General features: G+C 37.0%; 2 protein-coding genes across 7 annotated transcripts in view; one reads left to right on the top strand and one right to left on the bottom strand.

Moving 5' to 3' along the window:
* The window catches only part of gnb1l (guanine nucleotide binding protein (G protein), beta polypeptide 1-like), a 115,499-nt gene that overhangs the window by 21,822 nt on the left and 74,257 nt on the right, over nt 1-19,420 (top strand). For 3 of the 5 annotated variants that reach the window (XM_016497945.1, XM_016497947.1, XM_016497946.1), the window contains exons 6-7: nt 1,164-1,373; nt 9,094-9,252. In XM_016497945.1, coding sequence (XP_016353431.1) covers nt 1,164-1,373; nt 9,094-9,252 — 369 coding nt within the window. Of the gene's footprint in view, nt 1-1,163; nt 1,374-9,093; nt 9,633-13,382; nt 13,846-19,420 lie in introns of those variants that run through there. The other 2 variants (XM_016497942.1, XM_016497943.1) reach the window with 2 other exon arrangements.
* The window catches only part of tbx1 (T-box transcription factor 1), an 11,340-nt gene continuing 7,055 nt past the window's right edge, over nt 15,136-19,420 (bottom strand). For both annotated transcript variants that reach the window (XM_016497941.1, XM_016497940.1), the window contains exons 6-8: nt 18,331-18,398; nt 17,693-17,793; nt 15,136-16,203 (exon numbers count right to left, since the gene is read on the bottom strand). In XM_016497941.1, coding sequence (XP_016353427.1) covers nt 15,821-16,203; nt 17,693-17,793; nt 18,331-18,398 — 552 coding nt within the window. In that variant the 3' untranslated portion in view covers nt 15,136-15,820. The remainder of the gene's footprint in view (nt 16,204-17,692; nt 17,794-18,330; nt 18,399-19,420) is intronic.

Raw genomic sequence — 19,420 nt, forward strand, 5'->3', positions numbered from 1 at the left:
AGTGAAAAAAGGTCACAGAAGGTGAACGGAAATTCAGAGGCCACACTGATTGTGGCAGTATAAAATGACCGCAGGCTCTGGTTTAAAAATTGTAGTGACATGTTAAAGCAGTAATGGGTGTTATATGCAAATATGGGATTTTCGGTTTTGTGGTTTACAAATATTTGTCTACTTATCTAATTATATGTGACCCTGGACCACAAAGCCAGTTTTAAGTCGCTTGGGTATATTTTTAGCAATAGCCCAAAAAACATTGTATGGGTCAAAATTGTCGATTTTCTTTATGCCAAAAATCATTAGGATATTAAGTAAAGATCATGTTCCATGAAGATATTTTGTAAATTTCCTACCGTAAATATATCAAAACTTAATTTTTGATTAGTAATATGCATTGCTAAGAACTTCATTTGGACAATTTTAAAGGTGATTTTCTCAATATTTAGATTTTTTTTGCACTGCCAGATTCCAGATATTCAAGTAGTTGTCTCTCGGCCAAATATACATAACATACATCAAAGGTTATTTATTCAGCTTTCAGATGATGTATAAATGTCAATTTAAAAAAATTGACCCTTATGACTGGTTTTGTGGTCCCGGGTCACATATTCCTATTAGTGCTGTCAAACCATTAATCACTATTAATCGCATCCAAAGTAAAAGTTTTTGTTTACATAATATATGCGTGTGTACTGTGTATATTTATTATGTGTGTGTGTGTGTGTGTATATGTATGTATATATATATATATATATATATATAAATACATATTTACTACATTTTTAAATGCAAATACAAGTGATATTTTATATTAAATTATTAGATTATTATTACTATTTGAAATATATTAAGGCTTATTTTATTGGTAACAAATGGTATCAAATATATTTATTTCATAATAGCAAAGATATCTGCCAGCCCTGCTCTAGTGAAGTTTGCAGTATCATGTGCTGTGATTGGCTGAAGGCAGCATCAGATGATTAATGCTGTGGTTCATCAGAGCATGAGCAGTCTGATAACCTCTGATAAACACTGCTGCCATATGCTTCTGTTTGTCTGCTCTTTTCCCCCTGCTCTTTTCCTCACTATTTCTTCATTCCTTTTTTTCCCTCTCCATTATTCTCACATAGTCTTTGTCTTTCATCTGTTTGTTTGTCTCTCTGTAGGCGGATTCTGGTCCAGTTCTGTGTGCCGGTTATGAGGACGGCTCTCTGGTGTTATGGGATGTTTCCCATCGCCGTCCGTTCAGCTGTCTGAAGGCACATCCTGAGCCAGTCATGTGTCTAGACATTGATGTATGCAAGCAGAAAGGCATCTCGGGGTCTTCAGAGAAGATCCTCCAATCCTGGACCCTTGACAACCAGCAAAACCTTCAGGTGCGATCACATGTGAAAGTGACAACCAAATTTAAATTCTTCATGAACTCAAAATTGACCCTATTAACTATCGTAATGCGTTTTCATTATTGAAAACTTTTTTTAATCCGTGAACATTTTTTATTTAGAGATCTGCCTCTAAAGCAACTTTGCTTTTCGGCTGCCGTCACCTTGGTCTTGTGGGCTAATGGGTAATAATATTATTATTAATCAATACCCAAAAATCTATTTATGGATGGGATAATATTATAGCCTTTCTATTATCTTTCCAGTAGTAAATTATAGGGCTGCCCGATTAATCAGTAAAACTTAAATCGCGATATGGTTTAGTGTGACTATCAAATCAAGCAAGCTGTGATTTTATTAAATAAATAAACTGTGTTTTAGAGTGAAGTACACATGAGCAGCTCATTATCTGCCAGTGTTTGCAGCACCTCAGAGTGGCTTGTTTCACAGTAAATGCTGCTCCACACGAACTAAATCTCTGCATCTGATCTGAGTTTGGGTAGCTTTAATGTGCACTTGGGAACCAAACATTACATTAGTAATACTTGTTTTAAAATATTTTTTTATTTTTAGTTTATTTATTGTTATTATTTCCATATTGATTATATAATCACAACATTTTGGTCAAATTGTGTAGCCCTACAAACTAGCACAGCAAAGCTGGATTTTATTTTATTTTTTTATTTTTTTCCCCAGATTGCATTTTTAATCGCAGTTACAATTTTTTTTATCAGAAAATCGCTATGTGATTTATTTATTTTTTTCCAAAAATCATTCAGCCCTAATAAATGCAATGGTTTAGTTCTAGTCTTTTTAATAAAGGACAGCAATAATTGCAAATTGTGTTTAATTTGAAAAAAGAAGCATTATTATTGGGTGAACTTGACCTTCATCAGTATTTTTGAAGTGGATATTTTAAATATTTAACTGCAAAGTCACATTCTGATATAGAGCACCCACTTTTCACAATCCAGTCAATTTTAGTTCCATGTTCTTGTTTTTTTTTTTTTTTTTTTTTTTTTTTTTTGTGAACATTGTGTCTGTATATCACATTGTGGAAGTCAAATGGGTTTTGAAAGCCTTTTTGATTGACATAGTGATAATGACATAGTTTTGTAGTTTCTTTGTTTTGTTTTTTTATACAAGACTCAAGGGTGCCAACCGTTTTAAATATTTGTGATCAAAGTAATATTAGTTACTAGAGATGTTTTTATTATTGTCCATCAGTTAATAGTAAACTGCTATTACATGTTCATTCTCTGTCGAATTAAGTAACTGGTTGTTCAGTTTGGTTCTCTAAAAAAATGAATTAAAACTCAGGTGTCACTCCTCTAAATAATCAAACAATGTGTGTGTAGGCGTATTTGGCATTTAGAAGTGGAGTAAGAGTATTGAGGAGCGTATTTAGCAGCGGTGTGTACGTGGCCATGTAGACACACACCACCTCATACACTTGGAAAGTATTTGGCTAGAATATAAAGTTTCCTCAGATCTGTTGGATAATAAATCAGTCTCTTTTACTTTAGATTGGCAACTCTCAGCTACACTGTGATGTCATACTGTAGTTCTAGGCCAGATTTTGCCTCTAGACAAAAACATCTCTTCTCCCACAATACTGTGCGCATACAAATGCTTTTATATTTATATTTATACAGCATTCTTAAAAAATGAGCACACGCAAAAGCCATGTTTTATCTTGCATAACACTTTACTCATCTGAAAGGTAATGCCTCATTAGCAGCCATATTCTCTGCTGATTTCAGGTCTTACAGATTCAATATTTCATATTCTGCGAGAAATCTGTGTGAAAAGGCTCTGATATACAACACTGCAGTCCTGCGCATGGATTGTTATTCTTTCCAGCGCCTTTTACACATGAATGGATGAATTAGAAATATTCCCAAACCCAAACCTTCCTCCCTATTTTGTCTAGCATGCAAAATGTATCTGCAGTAATAAGCATTTATTCACAAAATAGGAGCTGTATCGACGTTTTGGTTTATTTTGCATGTTAAAAAAAAATGTGATTTAAAATGTAATTCTTGGCGGAGAGGGCCTAAAAAAAAAAAGAACAGCTCGGAAAAGGAGTCAGCCGGGGCTTTTAAATTACCCTGAAGTGCAGCGCAGTGTGATGTCCAGACAGCCGCTGCGAGCTCTTCCCACAGACGTATTTTTGTGTGGCGGTAGCGCTGGGGGTATCTGCAGGGTGGCTGCTCCTCTCGCTCGCCCCGCTTGACGAACGACCCGCGAGAGGTAATAAAAACATCAAAACCTCACAGGCTGCTAACCAAACAAAAAACACATCTGTAATAAAAGGAACAGTAGTTCACAGTGGGAGGCTCTACGAAAGGCTGAGGAGAGATGAAGCAACATGGCCCAGGTCTCCACCATCCGACCTTAACCTGCTGCTGAAGTGCACACGCTGTGGAGAGATAACAGTACTCTCTCAGCACCCTTATTTTTATTTTTATTTTTTTTGTTTTAAATTGTTTCCGTCTTTTTGTTTTTTCAAGAAAATATTTGAATTATTTGAAAATATTTGAATTTAGTCCATTTTGTCATGTAGTTTTACTTAAAATGGTATCTAATTTAAGTTGATGAGAGAAAATTATTTTAAACCAAATATTCAAAAAATGTTGTTAAACGTATTGATGCTTAAAGGTGATTTTTCACCCAATTTTTTTTAAAGGTGATTTTTCACCCAATCATTTACTCACCCTCATGTCATTCCAAACAGGTATGACTTGTCTCTCTTTCTTTTTGACTGTACATTGAAAGTCAGTGGGGTCCAATGTAGTTTGGACCCCAGCGTGTTTTCAGCATACCTTTTGCGTTACGCAGAAAAAAGGGAGTCATACCGGTTTGGAATGACATGTATGTAAACTATTGGGTGAACTATCTCTTTAACAAATAAAATCAATAAATAAATGTTTTTATTCTGTAAGGACATTAAATATCTCAAAATAACAGCAAAACAATTTATAATGTGACAAAATGTCTATTTTAACTAAATTCTGCATGTGACACTGAAGACTGGAGTAATGGCTGCTGATTTTTTTTCCAGATTTGCCATAACAGGAATAAATTACATTTAAAAATATATTAAAATAGAAAGGAGTTTTTTTTATAGTATTATTTTGAAATATTATTACAGTTTTGAATTTTTTTTTTATCAAATAAATGCTGCCTTGGAGAACATAAGAGACTTCTTTCAAAAACATTTAAATGTGCATTCAGCTTCAGCTCATGCTGGCCAATCTCCAGCAGTAGTCTGTCATTGGATTATTTGAAAGAATAATATTCCTGTTTTTCTTCTTCAAAAAACATTTTCAGTACATTGTTTATATCTTATGTTGTGTTACTTTTGTCTCATCTTATTTCTTGCAACAGTAAAAATTGTAATATTGTCATGATGCACTTTTTTTTTTACGTCTCACTTTCATTATCATTATGAAATGGAAAAATTCTTTAACATTTTTTTTGTTGTCAGCAGTAGTAATGACGAGATTAACTGCCTCTTATCTTCAACTTTTTACTGAAAAACTGTCAATAGTCTGTAAGCTTGTGTATGTGAGCTGAAGAAAGAGAAGCGGTTCTTATCAAGCACAGATAAACAGTGATTCGCCTGGGGCGGCCCGCCGTTCCACACGCGCTCATGGATATGATAGCCGTGGTGGTGGAATTTAGCAGCCGCAACTGTCACAGGCTTGACTAAGAGTGATTATGCTTGCGTATCGCTTTGCATGTGTGATCGCAGCAGTTTGTGTAATGTAAAGAGGCAAGACGTTTGTTGATCAGGCTTTGGCTATGGGTGGTTGGCCTTGCTCCTGACTATTGACAGATGTAGACGGACAAGATTTTAGAGGGTGAGGCAGAGATGCTTGTTGTATGTGTGTAAAGATTAGTGTAAATCAAGCATGGCTGTCTTTGCATGCTGTTGGAGACGTGCTGACAGCACTCAAAGGTGGATCTCCACATTTCTTCATTTTCAGTCTCTACATTCCTACCGCCCTTCTCAATTAAACGGCCCTCCTCCTACTACCCATCCTGCACCACACCAGTCTCTGTGCTTCAGGTATCCACCATCTGTCAGCACCAGACTGGAGGGATCAGGCAGCCCTATCGAAGGGTATTCTGGAATGAGGAAGCGGGATGCTTTGTACATTCCTTCGCTGTCATCAATAATATTTGGCATCGATTTCAAATTTTCAATGCTGTTGTACTGAGATGTTTTTTGTTCAGGTGTCCATGAGTTGTAATGCTCAAAATTGAGAGCTTTAAGGTTGGAAAAAGTCGTAATTTGAAGCGCAATCAAAAGCGAAAGGGGTGTGACGTAAAACACCGTTGTCGGAAAATGCAAGCACACCCCTCATCTGTACTGGATTGTCAGGCTCAAGTGGACAAGTGATGATAACTGGTTTCAGTGGATCAGTGTGAAGTCAGTTGAGCCTGCCAAGTCCATGCCGGGGAGAGCAACATATTGCGCTTTGTACATCCCATTGGTTGCTGCCAAAAATCGATCACACTTAGCTTTTTAATTGGCCGCCGTGTAGCACAACCAACTGTGCTGCGAGTCATTGCACGCTTGTCTTGTTGCATTGCTTTCGAAAAATGATCAAGGGTAACTTTTTAATAGACGTATTTTTGTAGGCCAACTCAGTAGGTAGCATCGCCATGGTTCCCTCGACAAAAGCCAATAGGGGTGTCCTTTTAATTGAATAATAATAATTTTAATAGTAATAATAAAAGAAGTTCTGTGACCAATAAAAGTTTATGCTTCTTATGTTTTGATGAACACAAATGAAGCTTAATGCAATCAATAGAAGTAAAAAACTAAACATAGGCTATCAATGCTACTGCCATTAAGCTTCCGACAACTCTTTTTCTTTTCTTTTTTTAAATGTGACCCTGGACCACAAAACCAGTCATAAGGGTCAATTTTTCGAAATTGAGATTTATACATCAAATAGGCTTTCCATTGATGTACGGTTTGTTATGATAGGACAGTATTTGGCCGAGATACAACTATTTGAAAATCTGGAATCTGAGTGCAAAAAAATCAAAATACTGAGAAAATCGCATTTAAAGATGTCCAAATGAAGTTCTTAGCAATGCATATTACTAATCAAAAATTAAGTTTTAATATATTTACAGTAGGAAATTTACAAAATATCTTCATAGAACATGATCTTTATTTAATATCCTAATGATTTTTGGCATTAAAGAAAAATCAATAATTTTGGCCCATACAATGTATTTTTGCCTATTGCTACAAATATACCCCAGCGACTTAAGACTGGTTTTGTGGTCCAGGTTCACAAATCTACAAGTTGAATAATTTGCAAGAGTGTGATTATAAACACAATGGACTAGAGAGTTAATGAGTTTTCCTGCTCAGCGTGATGACGTTTATTGGCCACGACAACCTCTGTAGTCTCATTCAGCCACCTGTTAGCAACACGCAAAACATCACGAATGGGGCATTACTGATGTATTTTATATAGAATAAATAGAATAAAATGTACAAATATTTTGACCTTGTATTAACCACAGACGTTATTTCAAACAAAAACCCACTCAAAAAAAACCATCGATTTCAGGACGATGGAACCAGAAGTACAAAAATGCCAACTCCTTTCTAGCTTTAGGACTCATTCATGTGGCACTTTGTGTAGTTTAACCAAGTAAACGTATTATCCTCCAGTCCACCATTGGGCCTAAGGCGAGTTTTGAGGTTTGTTTTTGGTTACTCGTTGACATGACAAGCATATGTGTGTACGTTGCGTGCATAGATGACCATTTGCTATGTATCCCCCATCAGGAATCAATAGTCCAATGGAGAAATGAAGGATAGTTCATAAAGACTGAACTCTTTGATGTCTGTAAGTTTCATTGTAGAGGAAGGAGAATGGATTCCATAAATGAAAGCTAATAACCATTCTCAATCTCTAAAGGCTGTGTTTGATATGAATGCTTCCATATTGCATTTGAACGCGACTGAGTATGGGGTAGACACCATCTTAGTGAAGCATTTGTGTGGAAAAGCGATAGCCAGATTTGCTAACTTAGCAAGACTTTTGGATTAAACAGAGCCCATAATGTATAATCTCTGAACTTCTGTTTTAAAACACCCTGAAATAGTGAAAGCTGTAGGAAAATTCAGTTCATTTGATTATTTTTTTAAAAACGAAAGTGTGGCAATCTGTAAATCATGGCTTTCTAATGGTTATTTCACGATACAGGCCTCGCGGCTCACTTTATAAACACCCATTTACCTTTTTTATCGCTTTGCTGTGACCTCTTAATTAAATTAATGTATTTTCCTGACACAAATGATGGGAAGCATAACAAACACAGATAGACACATTAACCCATCATTATCAGCTCTGTAATATGGACCAGATGGGCGTTTAGTTCAGGCATACCAGCCTCAGCTCGGAGCGATTCATCTTTCTCCCCCGTCCCTCTTGGCCGCAGCACGCAAACCATCTCTCCCTTTCCGTTTGTGGGAAAGTTTCTGCTCGCAGGTGACATCATTACTGTGCACCAGAATTTTGATTTGGACTATGATGTGAGTTGATTTCAGATGCGAACAAAAGTAATGCTAGAGTCTTGTTTTTCCTTCTCTGTTAAAGAATAATGTTAGGGATGGTTTTCCCGGTGCATTCTTCTATCCGCTTGGGTCAGGAATACCTGACTGGCTTATATCTTCCACATGCAGGAGTGACTGGCTCTGATTTTCCAGGCAGAAACAGGAGCACGCCGACAAATTCTTCACTGTCTTCTCCCGCATGAGAGCCATTAGTCTCTCTGGACACTGCTTATGAAGTCAATTTTACGCTGTCCAGTTCGATTCCAGCTTCAGGACCAGATGCCTCCCGTGGAGAGACGGCGCGGACGCTTGCACGCACACACTTAGCACACGTGTGCGTTTTTCTCCAGGAAATACCTCAAGAACGTCCTCGAAGGAGAGGGGCCACAGATAATGAGCTCTCGGTAATACTTTATAATACGTCACATTGTTGCCCATTAGCGAGATTTATCTGGTCTCCTGGCCACCGTAGATCACGGAGAGCAAGGGAAGGTGATCTTTAGCCAGCGTTTGCTTCCCTTGCGCTGTTGACCAGACCTTTCAATGAAAATGTAATTCACTAGAGACTGTTAAAACAACAAGGCCTTCACAAACAAAGCAGTCCTTGCTTGGTGACAAAGGTAACTCACTCCACATCTAATGTCTAATGCTCCAATCCAAATAGCGTTTTGCTCGTGCTTGAACGTTTTACAGCCGATGATTGAGGCGTGGAGTCGCTCACGGATTTCCTCTGCCAGGTTCAACAGCTATTTAGCCGTTCATTTGCGGCTCAATCATCAGATCAGCCGAAGGTGGCTGGTGGGGAATTGCTCTCGCTCTATGCTGTGTTCTTTGTATGGATTTAAATTTGCTCTTGCCCAGGTCATTAAGCAACAAGCTCATTTGATTCTGGTAAATGGTTTATGCGTTGTGCATTTAAACAGTAATCCTTTCTAGCCAACTGAGACGAATAAGCGCATATGGTGACAATTAGCGCGATTGATTTCGTGTCTGATATTCAGTTTATGCCCTGCTGTCGTGATGAAATCGTAGAGATTCCAATGGGGCAGTTTGTTAATTAAAGTCCTACATTTGTCTATCGCAGCTCATTTGGATTTATGTCTGACTTGTGTTTCCTTATAGATGCACGACTCTGTTCAGATGACCAATCCTGGGGTCTCCCAGCTGCGTATCCGTGTCGATGGAAAGGTCCTCGCTACGGCGGGATGGGACAACAACATCAGAGTGTTGGGCTGGAAGAAACTGAAGCCATTGGCTGTTCTGCAACATCATACTGACATGGTGAATAGTGTGGCCTTCTCAGACCATCAGGACCCCCCACAAAGACTTCTGGCCGCAGGGTCCAAGGACCAGCGGATCAGTGTGTGGTCTATATATAGTGAAAGTTGAGTTTGAAAGACAGAGGCCCACTTTACCATTTCCTTCAAACTGATTGTTGCTAATTACTCTGACTTTATTTACATACTTGAATGTGGTGCTAATATATTTTCTTTGAATGAAAGCGCCTAAATTAGTGGCTGACTGCCAATCAGAGGCGGAGCTACAACATAATCTCATTTAGCAAGATGTGCGGCAGTTTTTTTTTTTTTGTGTAATAGGTCTTGTATTTGCATACAAGGTTCTTAAGTTAGGATGGGAACTGAGAATCAATTCTTATTTCAAACAGGTTCCATTTTTTTTTTAAATATCGAAATGGATGATTTTATTCACTTTTGGTTCTGTTAACAATTTTCGAATGAATGACTCTTATGAACTGGTTTCTTTTTGGTGAGTTAAACAAAACAGCATGACCAGTGTAGTTTGCGGTTTATATACAGTTGAGTTTCCACTTTAACATTTTCCTTCAAACTGATTGTCGCAATTTACTGACTTTATTTACATACTTGAACATGGTTCATTTTCTTTGAATGAAAGCACCTAAATTAGTGGCTGACTGCCATTCAGAGGCGGAGCTACAACATAGTCTCATTTAGAAAGACGTGCAGCAGTGTTGCCATTACTTACGTGTCTAAATTAATGAGTTCTTATAGGTCAAATGCTTTGAAATCAAACAAAAAAGCAGCTAATATAAACACACTCCATCAAGTGTTTTGTTGTAGTTTACCACAATGGCCAATAGTAATTTAGACACGTTTTATTGTCAAAGGCAGAGCTTAAACCGTCCTCTCCGATCTGTTTGCTTTACCCCAGGCTGATGTGCTTCAGTAGGTGTGTATTTGCTCTTGTAGTCGCACCTGAGTGGCACAGTAATCCAGCGCTGTTTTTCCAAATTTGCCTCCAAGATTAAGATTGCCCTGTGGACTGACCTGCATACATCACGCACGCAGGGTTAATCACAAGGGCTCGGGCTCCACAGACAGGCCTGTTTGTTGGAAAGATTCATTGAGGAAATTTTGTTTCGTTCTTCCCTTTAAGCACAGTAGCTGATGAAGGCGGCTTTATTTTCAGCCTAAAGACAAGGCCGACCTCTGTGTTCGGTTGTGGCTAAAAGACAAACTAGTTATTTTTGCATTAATTGCTTTTTCTCTGCGAATACAGCGCGGCTCACTCACCGGAGTAGTTTGTCATTTTTCTTTTTGTTTACTTTTTTTGTACTTCTGTGTATTTTTTTTACACATTAGGAAAAGTGATATCTAGTATTGTTTACACTATTTCTAAATAAGATTCTTAAGTGTGAGTCGGAACCAAGAACCAAGTCTTATTCAGAACCAGTTCCAATTCAGATGTTTTGGTTCACTTTTGGTTCTGTTAATGATTTTAGAATCAACGACTCTTATGAACTGATTATTTTTGTTAATCAAACAATACATAATAATCAGTGTAGTTTAATTTTCTAATGGCTAACTTTTATGAACTGATTCTTTTGGTGAATCATACAATAAACCATGACCAGTGTGCTTTGATTCCCTAATGAATGACTCTTTAATGATTTGCCGTTAAAAATCATCAAAAGTAAAAAAAAATTAAATATCAAAAAGTATATTTAACTTATTTCTAATTTATGTTGTTTTGTTGAAATCTAAAATAATTGACTAATTTAGAAACGTTGGCTGCTGAAGAGATTACATTCTTCCAAATGTTTCTTTCTCAAAAGTATTTAAAAGAATTGTTAATGGAACCATTAAGCAACTGGAATCGTGAATAGGAACGAGACTCATTACAATCCTTTCGATTCTAATCCCTATTCTTAAACTTCAATAAAGATTCAAACCAAAACTTTTGGTTTTCAAATTCAGGCAGTAAACGTGTTTTTTTTTTTGTTTTGTTTTTTTGATAACTCAACTTGATTATTTAAAACAGACATGAATATTAGTTGACTAACATCCAAAGAGTTTGAAAGTGGATATTTTTGTCTGCGTATGCGGTAATAATAGCCATCCTTGGTACCAAGCTAAATGGGATTTCATGCGTCTCAGAGCGATGGCGGTGGAACTTCAAACGGCCCACAGCCGTTCTGCCCCATAAAGCACGTGTCTCTGGGGACGTACCCAGACTGGAATATCTCATCAGACGGTACAGGAAGCTCGGGGAACTTGGAGGCCATCCTTTTAAAGGAAAAACAACAGCGGGCGAGTCGCCGGCCAGAGAGGAAGACAAAACAGTTCATTTCACAGTCCGCCTGGTCATTAGCCTTCTCCTTGTCATCTGGGGACCCTCATGTACCTTTGTCCATGACCTCTGTGGAGCTCGTCCGATTGGTAATCGCTTCCTACTTCTGTAGACTTGGTGGGGGGGCACAACAAAGCCATGCCAGTGGACCCTTCCATCCGTTCTGTGAATAAGCACATAAGCGTCTATTGCTAGAGATTTCAGCTTATACCTCCCATGTCAATAATAGATCACTTAAGCAGTCAGTATAAGCAAAACCTTGACATGGGCCACTGACAAAAACCTGCGGCTCACTGAACAACAGACACACGCCTGTCTATTGCAGGAGGGGTCAGAGGTCACCTGACCATTCTACGCCAGCTTAAACAAACCGTAGTCACCCACAATACACTCCATGTGGCATGTGCTGCTAGTTTAAAGATACTCTGGGAAAGACTGGATGAATAGATGTTAGTTTTTGGAAACAAACAATAATCCCAGGTAATCAGTCTGAGGAAATGGCCCTTTGAATGAAAGAAACTGAACACTGGCTGTGTTATAGTAAATTATTTATATGTTGGCAGGCTCAGTCGGAATGAAGTGATTTCTGTTGTCTGAGATAAGCACGCCCGTGATTTGTTTTCATATGCGGCGCTGACAAATAAAACACAAATTTGCTGAAAAACGCGGGAAAATGTGAAACACGTGCATGGCTGTAGGTAAACATCTTTTCATGGCTGGTCCACCTTAAGTTCCCCCCCTTTTTTTCTTCTTCTTTTTTTTGAAGAGCTGTCTTTGGACGTGCCAAGCGAGAGAAATGTACACAAAAGATAGGCTTGTCACAACAGATGTTCCAGATGAGACCCTGTGTCAGATGATTACCATTTCTTTTTTTCCTTAACCATACAGTGTGTTGTTTTACTGAGCCTTTAGCTATAGGCCTAGCTGTCTGAATAGAAATGTCCATGTGCTGTGAGTTACACCCTTACAGGCTTTCAACTTGGACTGATATATAAATCAATATTTATACAATCAAATTAATTTAAAATTTGGTTATTGTTTTTACTGATGTATCTAATCAGTTGATTCATTGTCCTACTTTGTCAAGCAAAGAGAGTTGGACATGGCAGGAGACATAAAGGTACAGTTAACTGAAAAACTGGGTCAGCATTAGTTTGGCATAATGCAATATTGTTCGTTATTGTTGTTCATTAAAAAGTCTTTTATTTTACGCTGATGGCTGAGAGTCCTTGCGCTAGGAAAGGTTCAAAACAAGAAGGTTCAAAGGTGGATTTTGTGTTTTGTTTTTTCGCTTTAGGATTTTTATGTGTTCATAACTTCAGTAATATTGTTTATTATTCAGTGCCATAGGCCTATAGAGTGTCGATTTTATCTCGCCGCGTTATGAGATGGATAATTATTTTTCATTCGATAATGCTATCCATTTTTATTTGTGACTTTGCATGGAAATGCTGTTGTTCCGGTTTAAAATAATAATACTTTTTTTTTTTAACAAAAGCCTATTTTTGCTTTTTATTTATTTATATGGTTATTTTAATTTGTACACGTGTATTAACGCATTGTTTAATTATTTACAGCGTAGGCTACAATTTAACACGTTTCTTTTCAAATAAATTATATTAGGATCTAATTTATCTTGAATGATACACTTTTATTATTTATTTATTTAATTTTAATAGCAAGTGTTGACTTTGTGACATTGTAATGTCGAACTCGTGTTTTACACATCTCAAATCTGTCACTGTGTGTGTGTGTGTGTGTGTGTGTGTGTGTGTGTGTGTGTGTGTGTTTTCGAAGCGCAGGTATTTCCTCTGGGATCAAACAGTGTTTTCATGCTGAACTTCTCACGCATCATGTTTGACTTCAAAGACGGACACAAATTTCGGTGCATTCACCGCATAAATAATGGACATTTTTAGAAGCGGTCATTGTTGGAAACAGCCGTCAGTCATCATTCATGGATGCAGGTACACAGGCTGTGCGACCGCGGGCCCCAGTCGGCCTCTCTCATCATGGCGAAGCGCTACCAGAGAAAACACAGATGGGTAGACCCCTGACGGAAGAGCCATGGGTCCGGGTGTCCCGGCCTTCCTGATGGGCCAAACTCATTACCTCTAGCCGGGAACAGGCTCACGCGAAGGGAGGCCCAATCCTCCAAACGGGCTCTTCCGGCCCCAAATGTGTACTAAAGCAGGGAAATAACATGTGCGCTTCACTTGACAATGGACGGATTGTTAAAAGATTTAATTATAAGGATGAATATACACAGGCTATATGAAAAACTAGTTACTAGCTACTATCTTTGTGATTACCTGTTTTTAAGCAAGTGTTATTAAATATTTTGATAGTAGGTATGCTAAATATTTTATTTGAATGTTTTAAATGTATCTAAGTAATTAAACAATTACAATATATTGTATATAATTATATTTATAATTAATTTGTTCTTTTTAAAAAGGGTATCAGAAAATTCTTTAATTATTTTTATAGGCATTTATAATGTATGTAGCCTATATTATAAATTAAATATTTTTGGCAGCATATTTCGCATGCACAAGATACGTAAGAAATAATGAAATTCTCGTTCGTGTTTGTTTTTCATTGTCCTTTTTTTTTTTTTTTTCTTTTTTTTAATTTTTTTATCTCAGTTCAATTTTTAATCACTATTAACGCAGAGCAATTTGAAATGTCTGCATACAGCGTTGCTGGTCCCGGTGCATCGAGTTGTTACCACAAACAAAAAATTATAAGACCAATTAGTCGTCGCTCAAATGGCTGGAAACATTGTTTAACCTTTGATACTTCAGAAAGTCGTTAGCTGTCAGAGGTTAAACGGTGTGCAAGCGTTTCTTTCCTCTACCATGGGATTACCTAAATCACGCCTAGAGAAACGGCAGAGTAGAGGCTGTCAAACGCGCTTTTCTGTAGTAGGCTAATCTATTTCAATAACGCGTCACTTTCATTTACAGTGTTTATGTAAGTTGAATTACCTAAACACGGACAATCACATCCATAACCTACCTACTTCGTGCATCTCGTTTCTTTTTGCAAATGTAGCCTACTATGTTTTCTTGTTATTCATCCTGTTTAAATAAGGCTACATTTAATTTTCTCTCAGGTACTTTTTTTTATTATTATTCATTTAGTAGCCTGAGTCTAAGTAAATTATAAACTAAGTAAATATTAAACCTTTTTTAAGTAAACTATATCCGTGTGTGTGTGTGTGTGTGTGTGTGTGTGTGTGTGTGTGTGTGTGTGTGTGTGTGTGTGGTGTGTGTGTAATTTAGTATGCAATATTCAAACATTTCTTTGCCATTAAGTCAGTCTTTTTTTTTTTTAAATATGTATTTTACTTTTTTTTTTTTTTTCTCGTTGAAATAGGCCCAAGCTGACAATATCACAAATCTCTACTCGATAATGCATCAATAATGTCTTTCCAAATCAAACATATTTGGAGTTCTGAGGAGAATGAGAGTTGCATTTCCTCCAAGGAAAGAATTCGATAAAGCTTCTGGTAAAACTGGACAAGAATTGCATATGGTAATGGAACATGCGTAAAGGTAAAATATTTAATGTTTATTTTACAAGTTCAGCACAGTCATTCTGTTCGTTTATTTATTTGAATTGCTGTAGGTCAGTGCCAAGTTACAAGCTTCAGGGACCTGCTAAAGGTGGTCTAGCATTTTCAAAAAAAATTAAAAAAATAATAAAAATTCTTAACCAGGAAAAAAAAAAAATTCAGGGCATTTCAGCACCTTCAAAACAGCGCAACATGCAAATATTCCATCTATCTAGAAGCTCAATGGCTCAAGGGTAATATATAATTTATGGCTTTTTAAAAGCAAAAACAAAAAGTGCATCCAACACAAAAGTTCAATTCCAGTCCGTGATAATGCATTATTTGTCTAAAGAAGTCTTTGTCCTCCTCGTTACTCCAAACACTAGTTATACTGCAGTTTCCAGGTGCCCTGCCACTGAGTTCACAGGATGTCCAGAGCTAATATTGGGTCCACAGGGCTCATCCTAATGATCCACAAGGACATTTGTGACATTTCTCCCTTCAATAAATATGACAGCTTCTCTTTCCAAAGGTTAGAAGCCACTGCAAAAGATGTGCCCGACCCAAAACTCAACATGTTTCGTGAGTCTGGGACACAAAGGTATGTGGTTTTTTTTTCTCAGTATGTTTTGTCCTGTGAGGCTCTCAATCTGAACCCAATTTGGGGTGCCGATTGAGTCATTATCTGGGTGCATAGTCGTAATTAGTCGGCGCACTTGTTGCAGAGTACATGTTGGCTGTGGCTGGGTTCATGTGAGGGTGGTAACTGTGGCTTCTAATGCTCGGTGAGGGATACGGGGATGGCCTGGTTTTGGCTCCCAGATAGTGTTCATAGGTAGTTGGGTACTTGTATGGATGATGGTGCAAGGTGTCTGGGGGTTGGGGGTGTCCGTCTAGGCGTAGTTCGTGGGGTGGGCTGCGAGGGCCGGCTGTGAGGGGCACAGTGTGTAGGCCTCCAAGGACCGGAAGGGCTGGGCTGAGGACTCGGGACATCAGTTGGTGAGCGGGGTCGGAATGGAGGAGGGTGCCGCTGGGGTCGCGCTCATATTCTCGCCTGCTGTCTTCTGTGTTCAGGACAAAAAAAAAGCGTGTAAGATTTGAAGGCAAGACACTACAGGCAAAAACATTGTTTTTTTTCATGCATTGGTCAATTTTAAGGCTATTTGGATTTTCATAACATGTTGTTTCTAAAATTCACTTGTATTGTTTTTTATTTTTATTTTTTTTTGCACTCTTATCTATTTGTGTCAATATATTTAAGTTTCAATATTTATCTTTAAAGGCCTTTTCTCAAATTATTTTTTTTCTGAGACAGAAATCTCTACTTCAGTAGCACCAAAACTAGATTTCCAATCTACACTGTACAAAATGACATTTTGAAGTTGTAAAGAAAACAAAGATTATCAAAGTATGATTTACATGAAAATACTATTTCAGTTTTTCTACTTCAAAATGTCATTTTAGTTCAATGTTACTTGCAGTTTCTTTGTCATTGTGAAATTTACTAGCAATTTCTGAGTGAAAATTGTTTCTACACCAAATTATTTTCAGTGTATATTCAGAATGTTTTTTTTTTTTTACAAAGGGCAACATATACAACATTTTATTGGTATGTTTATTGGTAATATGGTGATTTTTTTTCATGGCTGTTGGACAGTATTTTCTGGTTTGTGGTGTGATAAAAAGAGATGTATCCAAAACCCCTTTTGTAAAAACCCTATTAACTCTATTATGTGAACAAAATTAGACCATTAAACAGTCTCTATCCAGTATTCAAAGTTCTGTTCTGGACATGTATCAAATTATTTCACATTTTATGAGATCAAAAAAAAAAAAGCATATGTAAGCAATTTCTTAAACTTGTAATTTAGGATTATTTTGCACAATCGAACCATTGATTAGAGACCTGTTTGTGTATTGCACAGTTTTGAATGGCTCTTTACCAAATGTAGGTAGCCCTGACAATGAGCTCAGGGACCTGAACTGTAAAGAAAAAGTGGTGTAATTTAGTTAGTTTGTGAAATGAGATGTGCTGTGGTTGATTGGCAGGATAAGTCATAAGTGTCCTTCAGACAAAGAGGCGAATTCTCACAGGAAATCATTTTACACAGAGCGCAGGACTGAAAAATCTCAGTCTGAGCATGTCCTCCGGGCATGCAGCTGTTCAAACCTTTGTGTATTGAAATTTGCAGCGCTCAACTAGACAAATGTAACTGTTTTGCCCAGTGGAACGTAGATGTTGAGAAACCAAACAGACTGGAGCCATTACTCGACTGAAAATCCTAACTGCCTTTATTTGGGCCTGTTGCTCATTTCTAGTGAATTGGCTTTTACACGGTAATCACAGCTGAATTCGGTTTAGTGTTTATGAATGTTAATGTACATTCCTGTACAGACTGTTTGATCCGTAATGGATTTAAATGTGTAATAGGCACACAATATTATCCATACACCAAATGTGACCGTTTGTCTTGTCATTTAGTAGAAATGTTCATTTGTAAACTAAGAATATTGTTTTAAAGAGATTTTGTTAGCTGTGTTTTATATACAGACCTTTCTCTGTGCCGTTCTGCTGTGGGGGAGAGGACATGGGGTTCCTGGTTCGAGCAAATGCACTCATGATTTGCAGAGAGCCCGGCCTGTGATTTCTGGGCCTGAAAAGCAGGCAAGATAAAAATCAGTGACATGCACTGGAATGCATTGTTTTAGTCTGTTTGAATGAGTGGTATGTCTGATAGAATTCTAGCAAAAAATATAATATAATTGTAGTTCAGAGCAATAAGGCAGTCTATCAGCTTAATTATTTTGGCATTTTATGCATATGCAAATATATATAATCAAAATGTAACAGTAAACCCCAGTTTATATAAGACAGCAATTTTCATTTAGTAAAAAATGCTTTAGAAGTCAAATAAAAAAATTTTTTACTGTATAATTTTACTGCATAAAAATGTTCATAATATTTAACAAGGCAATAATACATATTTATCACTATTTTCTCTTTTTATAGCAAAGTTAGCAAAAATGTACAAATAAACTTACTTAAAATACAATTATGCTACAAATTATAATTCATAGCTATCTGTATGTTTGTTATTTAGTCATTGATGTGCATTTGATTGTTGCCCTTATAATATTTCCAATACATTTGTTTTATCTTAGTTAAACATAAGCAAAAATGAAAAGCTCACCAGTCCTCCGGATCACAGTCTCTGAAGCCCTTGGCAAACGGATTGCTGGCGATTTTCAGTTGCGTTATCTGAGAGGAAGAGAGTGAAAACGTGAAAAATGTGGGGATACCAAATGAACAAATTCGGGTATTGACCTCCAATATTGTTCATTTATTTTTATTCAGACAATGAAATTGTTTATACAGGTAATCATTTCTCAAAGTCCTTTCCAGAGCTTGTGTTAGTATAAAGCGTTTTTCAAATTGTAAACTCATTTTTCTGCCATGTTACGCTTCAGTTAATCGCGTATACAACAACGTTAACGAATGTGCGGTGTTCCTGAAAGGGCGTAGACACTCGACGATTGTATTTATATTAACAATAACACATTTCAACATTTATTTGGACACAGATTGGAAACTATTTATGTTAAATATGAACGCGCGAGCTCGATGGAAAAGCGCTCGATGAAGATGTGTGCGTGATTTTCCGGAATGAGTTGAAAAACAAATGTAAAGCCCGCGGTGAGAGTTCGAGATCAAGAGGTCAAACTGATAGAAGACAGAGCAGGAAAGACAGATGAAAAAAAAGAAGAAAAACACTGGACAGCTGCGCGAGAGCATCAGTGACACCGCAATCTTTATTCAGAGTTCAACTATAGTCAAGTGTATCGTTTTCAATTTTATTTTAATTTAGCTTTTTATAAAAATTTAGAATTTTTTTATGTTCAGTGTAGTTAGAACGGTGTTAATTATAAACAATAAATAGTTATTTTAACGGTAAATTGAGATAATATGGAAATAATAATTTAAGTATTACATTTAAAAGTCGATTCTAAAATATTCTCATGTAACTAATTTATTTCTATTAGGATCGTGCTTTTAGTGTTTAATGCCACAATCAGATATAAAGTGGCATGATTCAAAACAATAGATAAATATAGCAAATAAGTAGGCTATATTTAGCAGTGTTGGGGGTAACGCATTACAAGTAACGCGAGTTACGTAATCAGATTACTTTTTTCAAGTAACTAGTAAAGTAAAGCATTACTTTTTAATTTACAAGAGAATATCGGAGTTACTTTTTCAAATAAGTAACGCAAGTTACTTTT

Source organism: Sinocyclocheilus anshuiensis, unplaced genomic scaffold (genome assembly GCF_001515605.1).
Source record: "Sinocyclocheilus anshuiensis isolate Anshui unplaced genomic scaffold, SAMN03320099.WGS_v1.1 scaffold1276, whole genome shotgun sequence".
NCBI classification, from domain to species: domain Eukaryota; kingdom Metazoa; phylum Chordata; class Actinopteri; order Cypriniformes; family Cyprinidae; genus Sinocyclocheilus; species Sinocyclocheilus anshuiensis.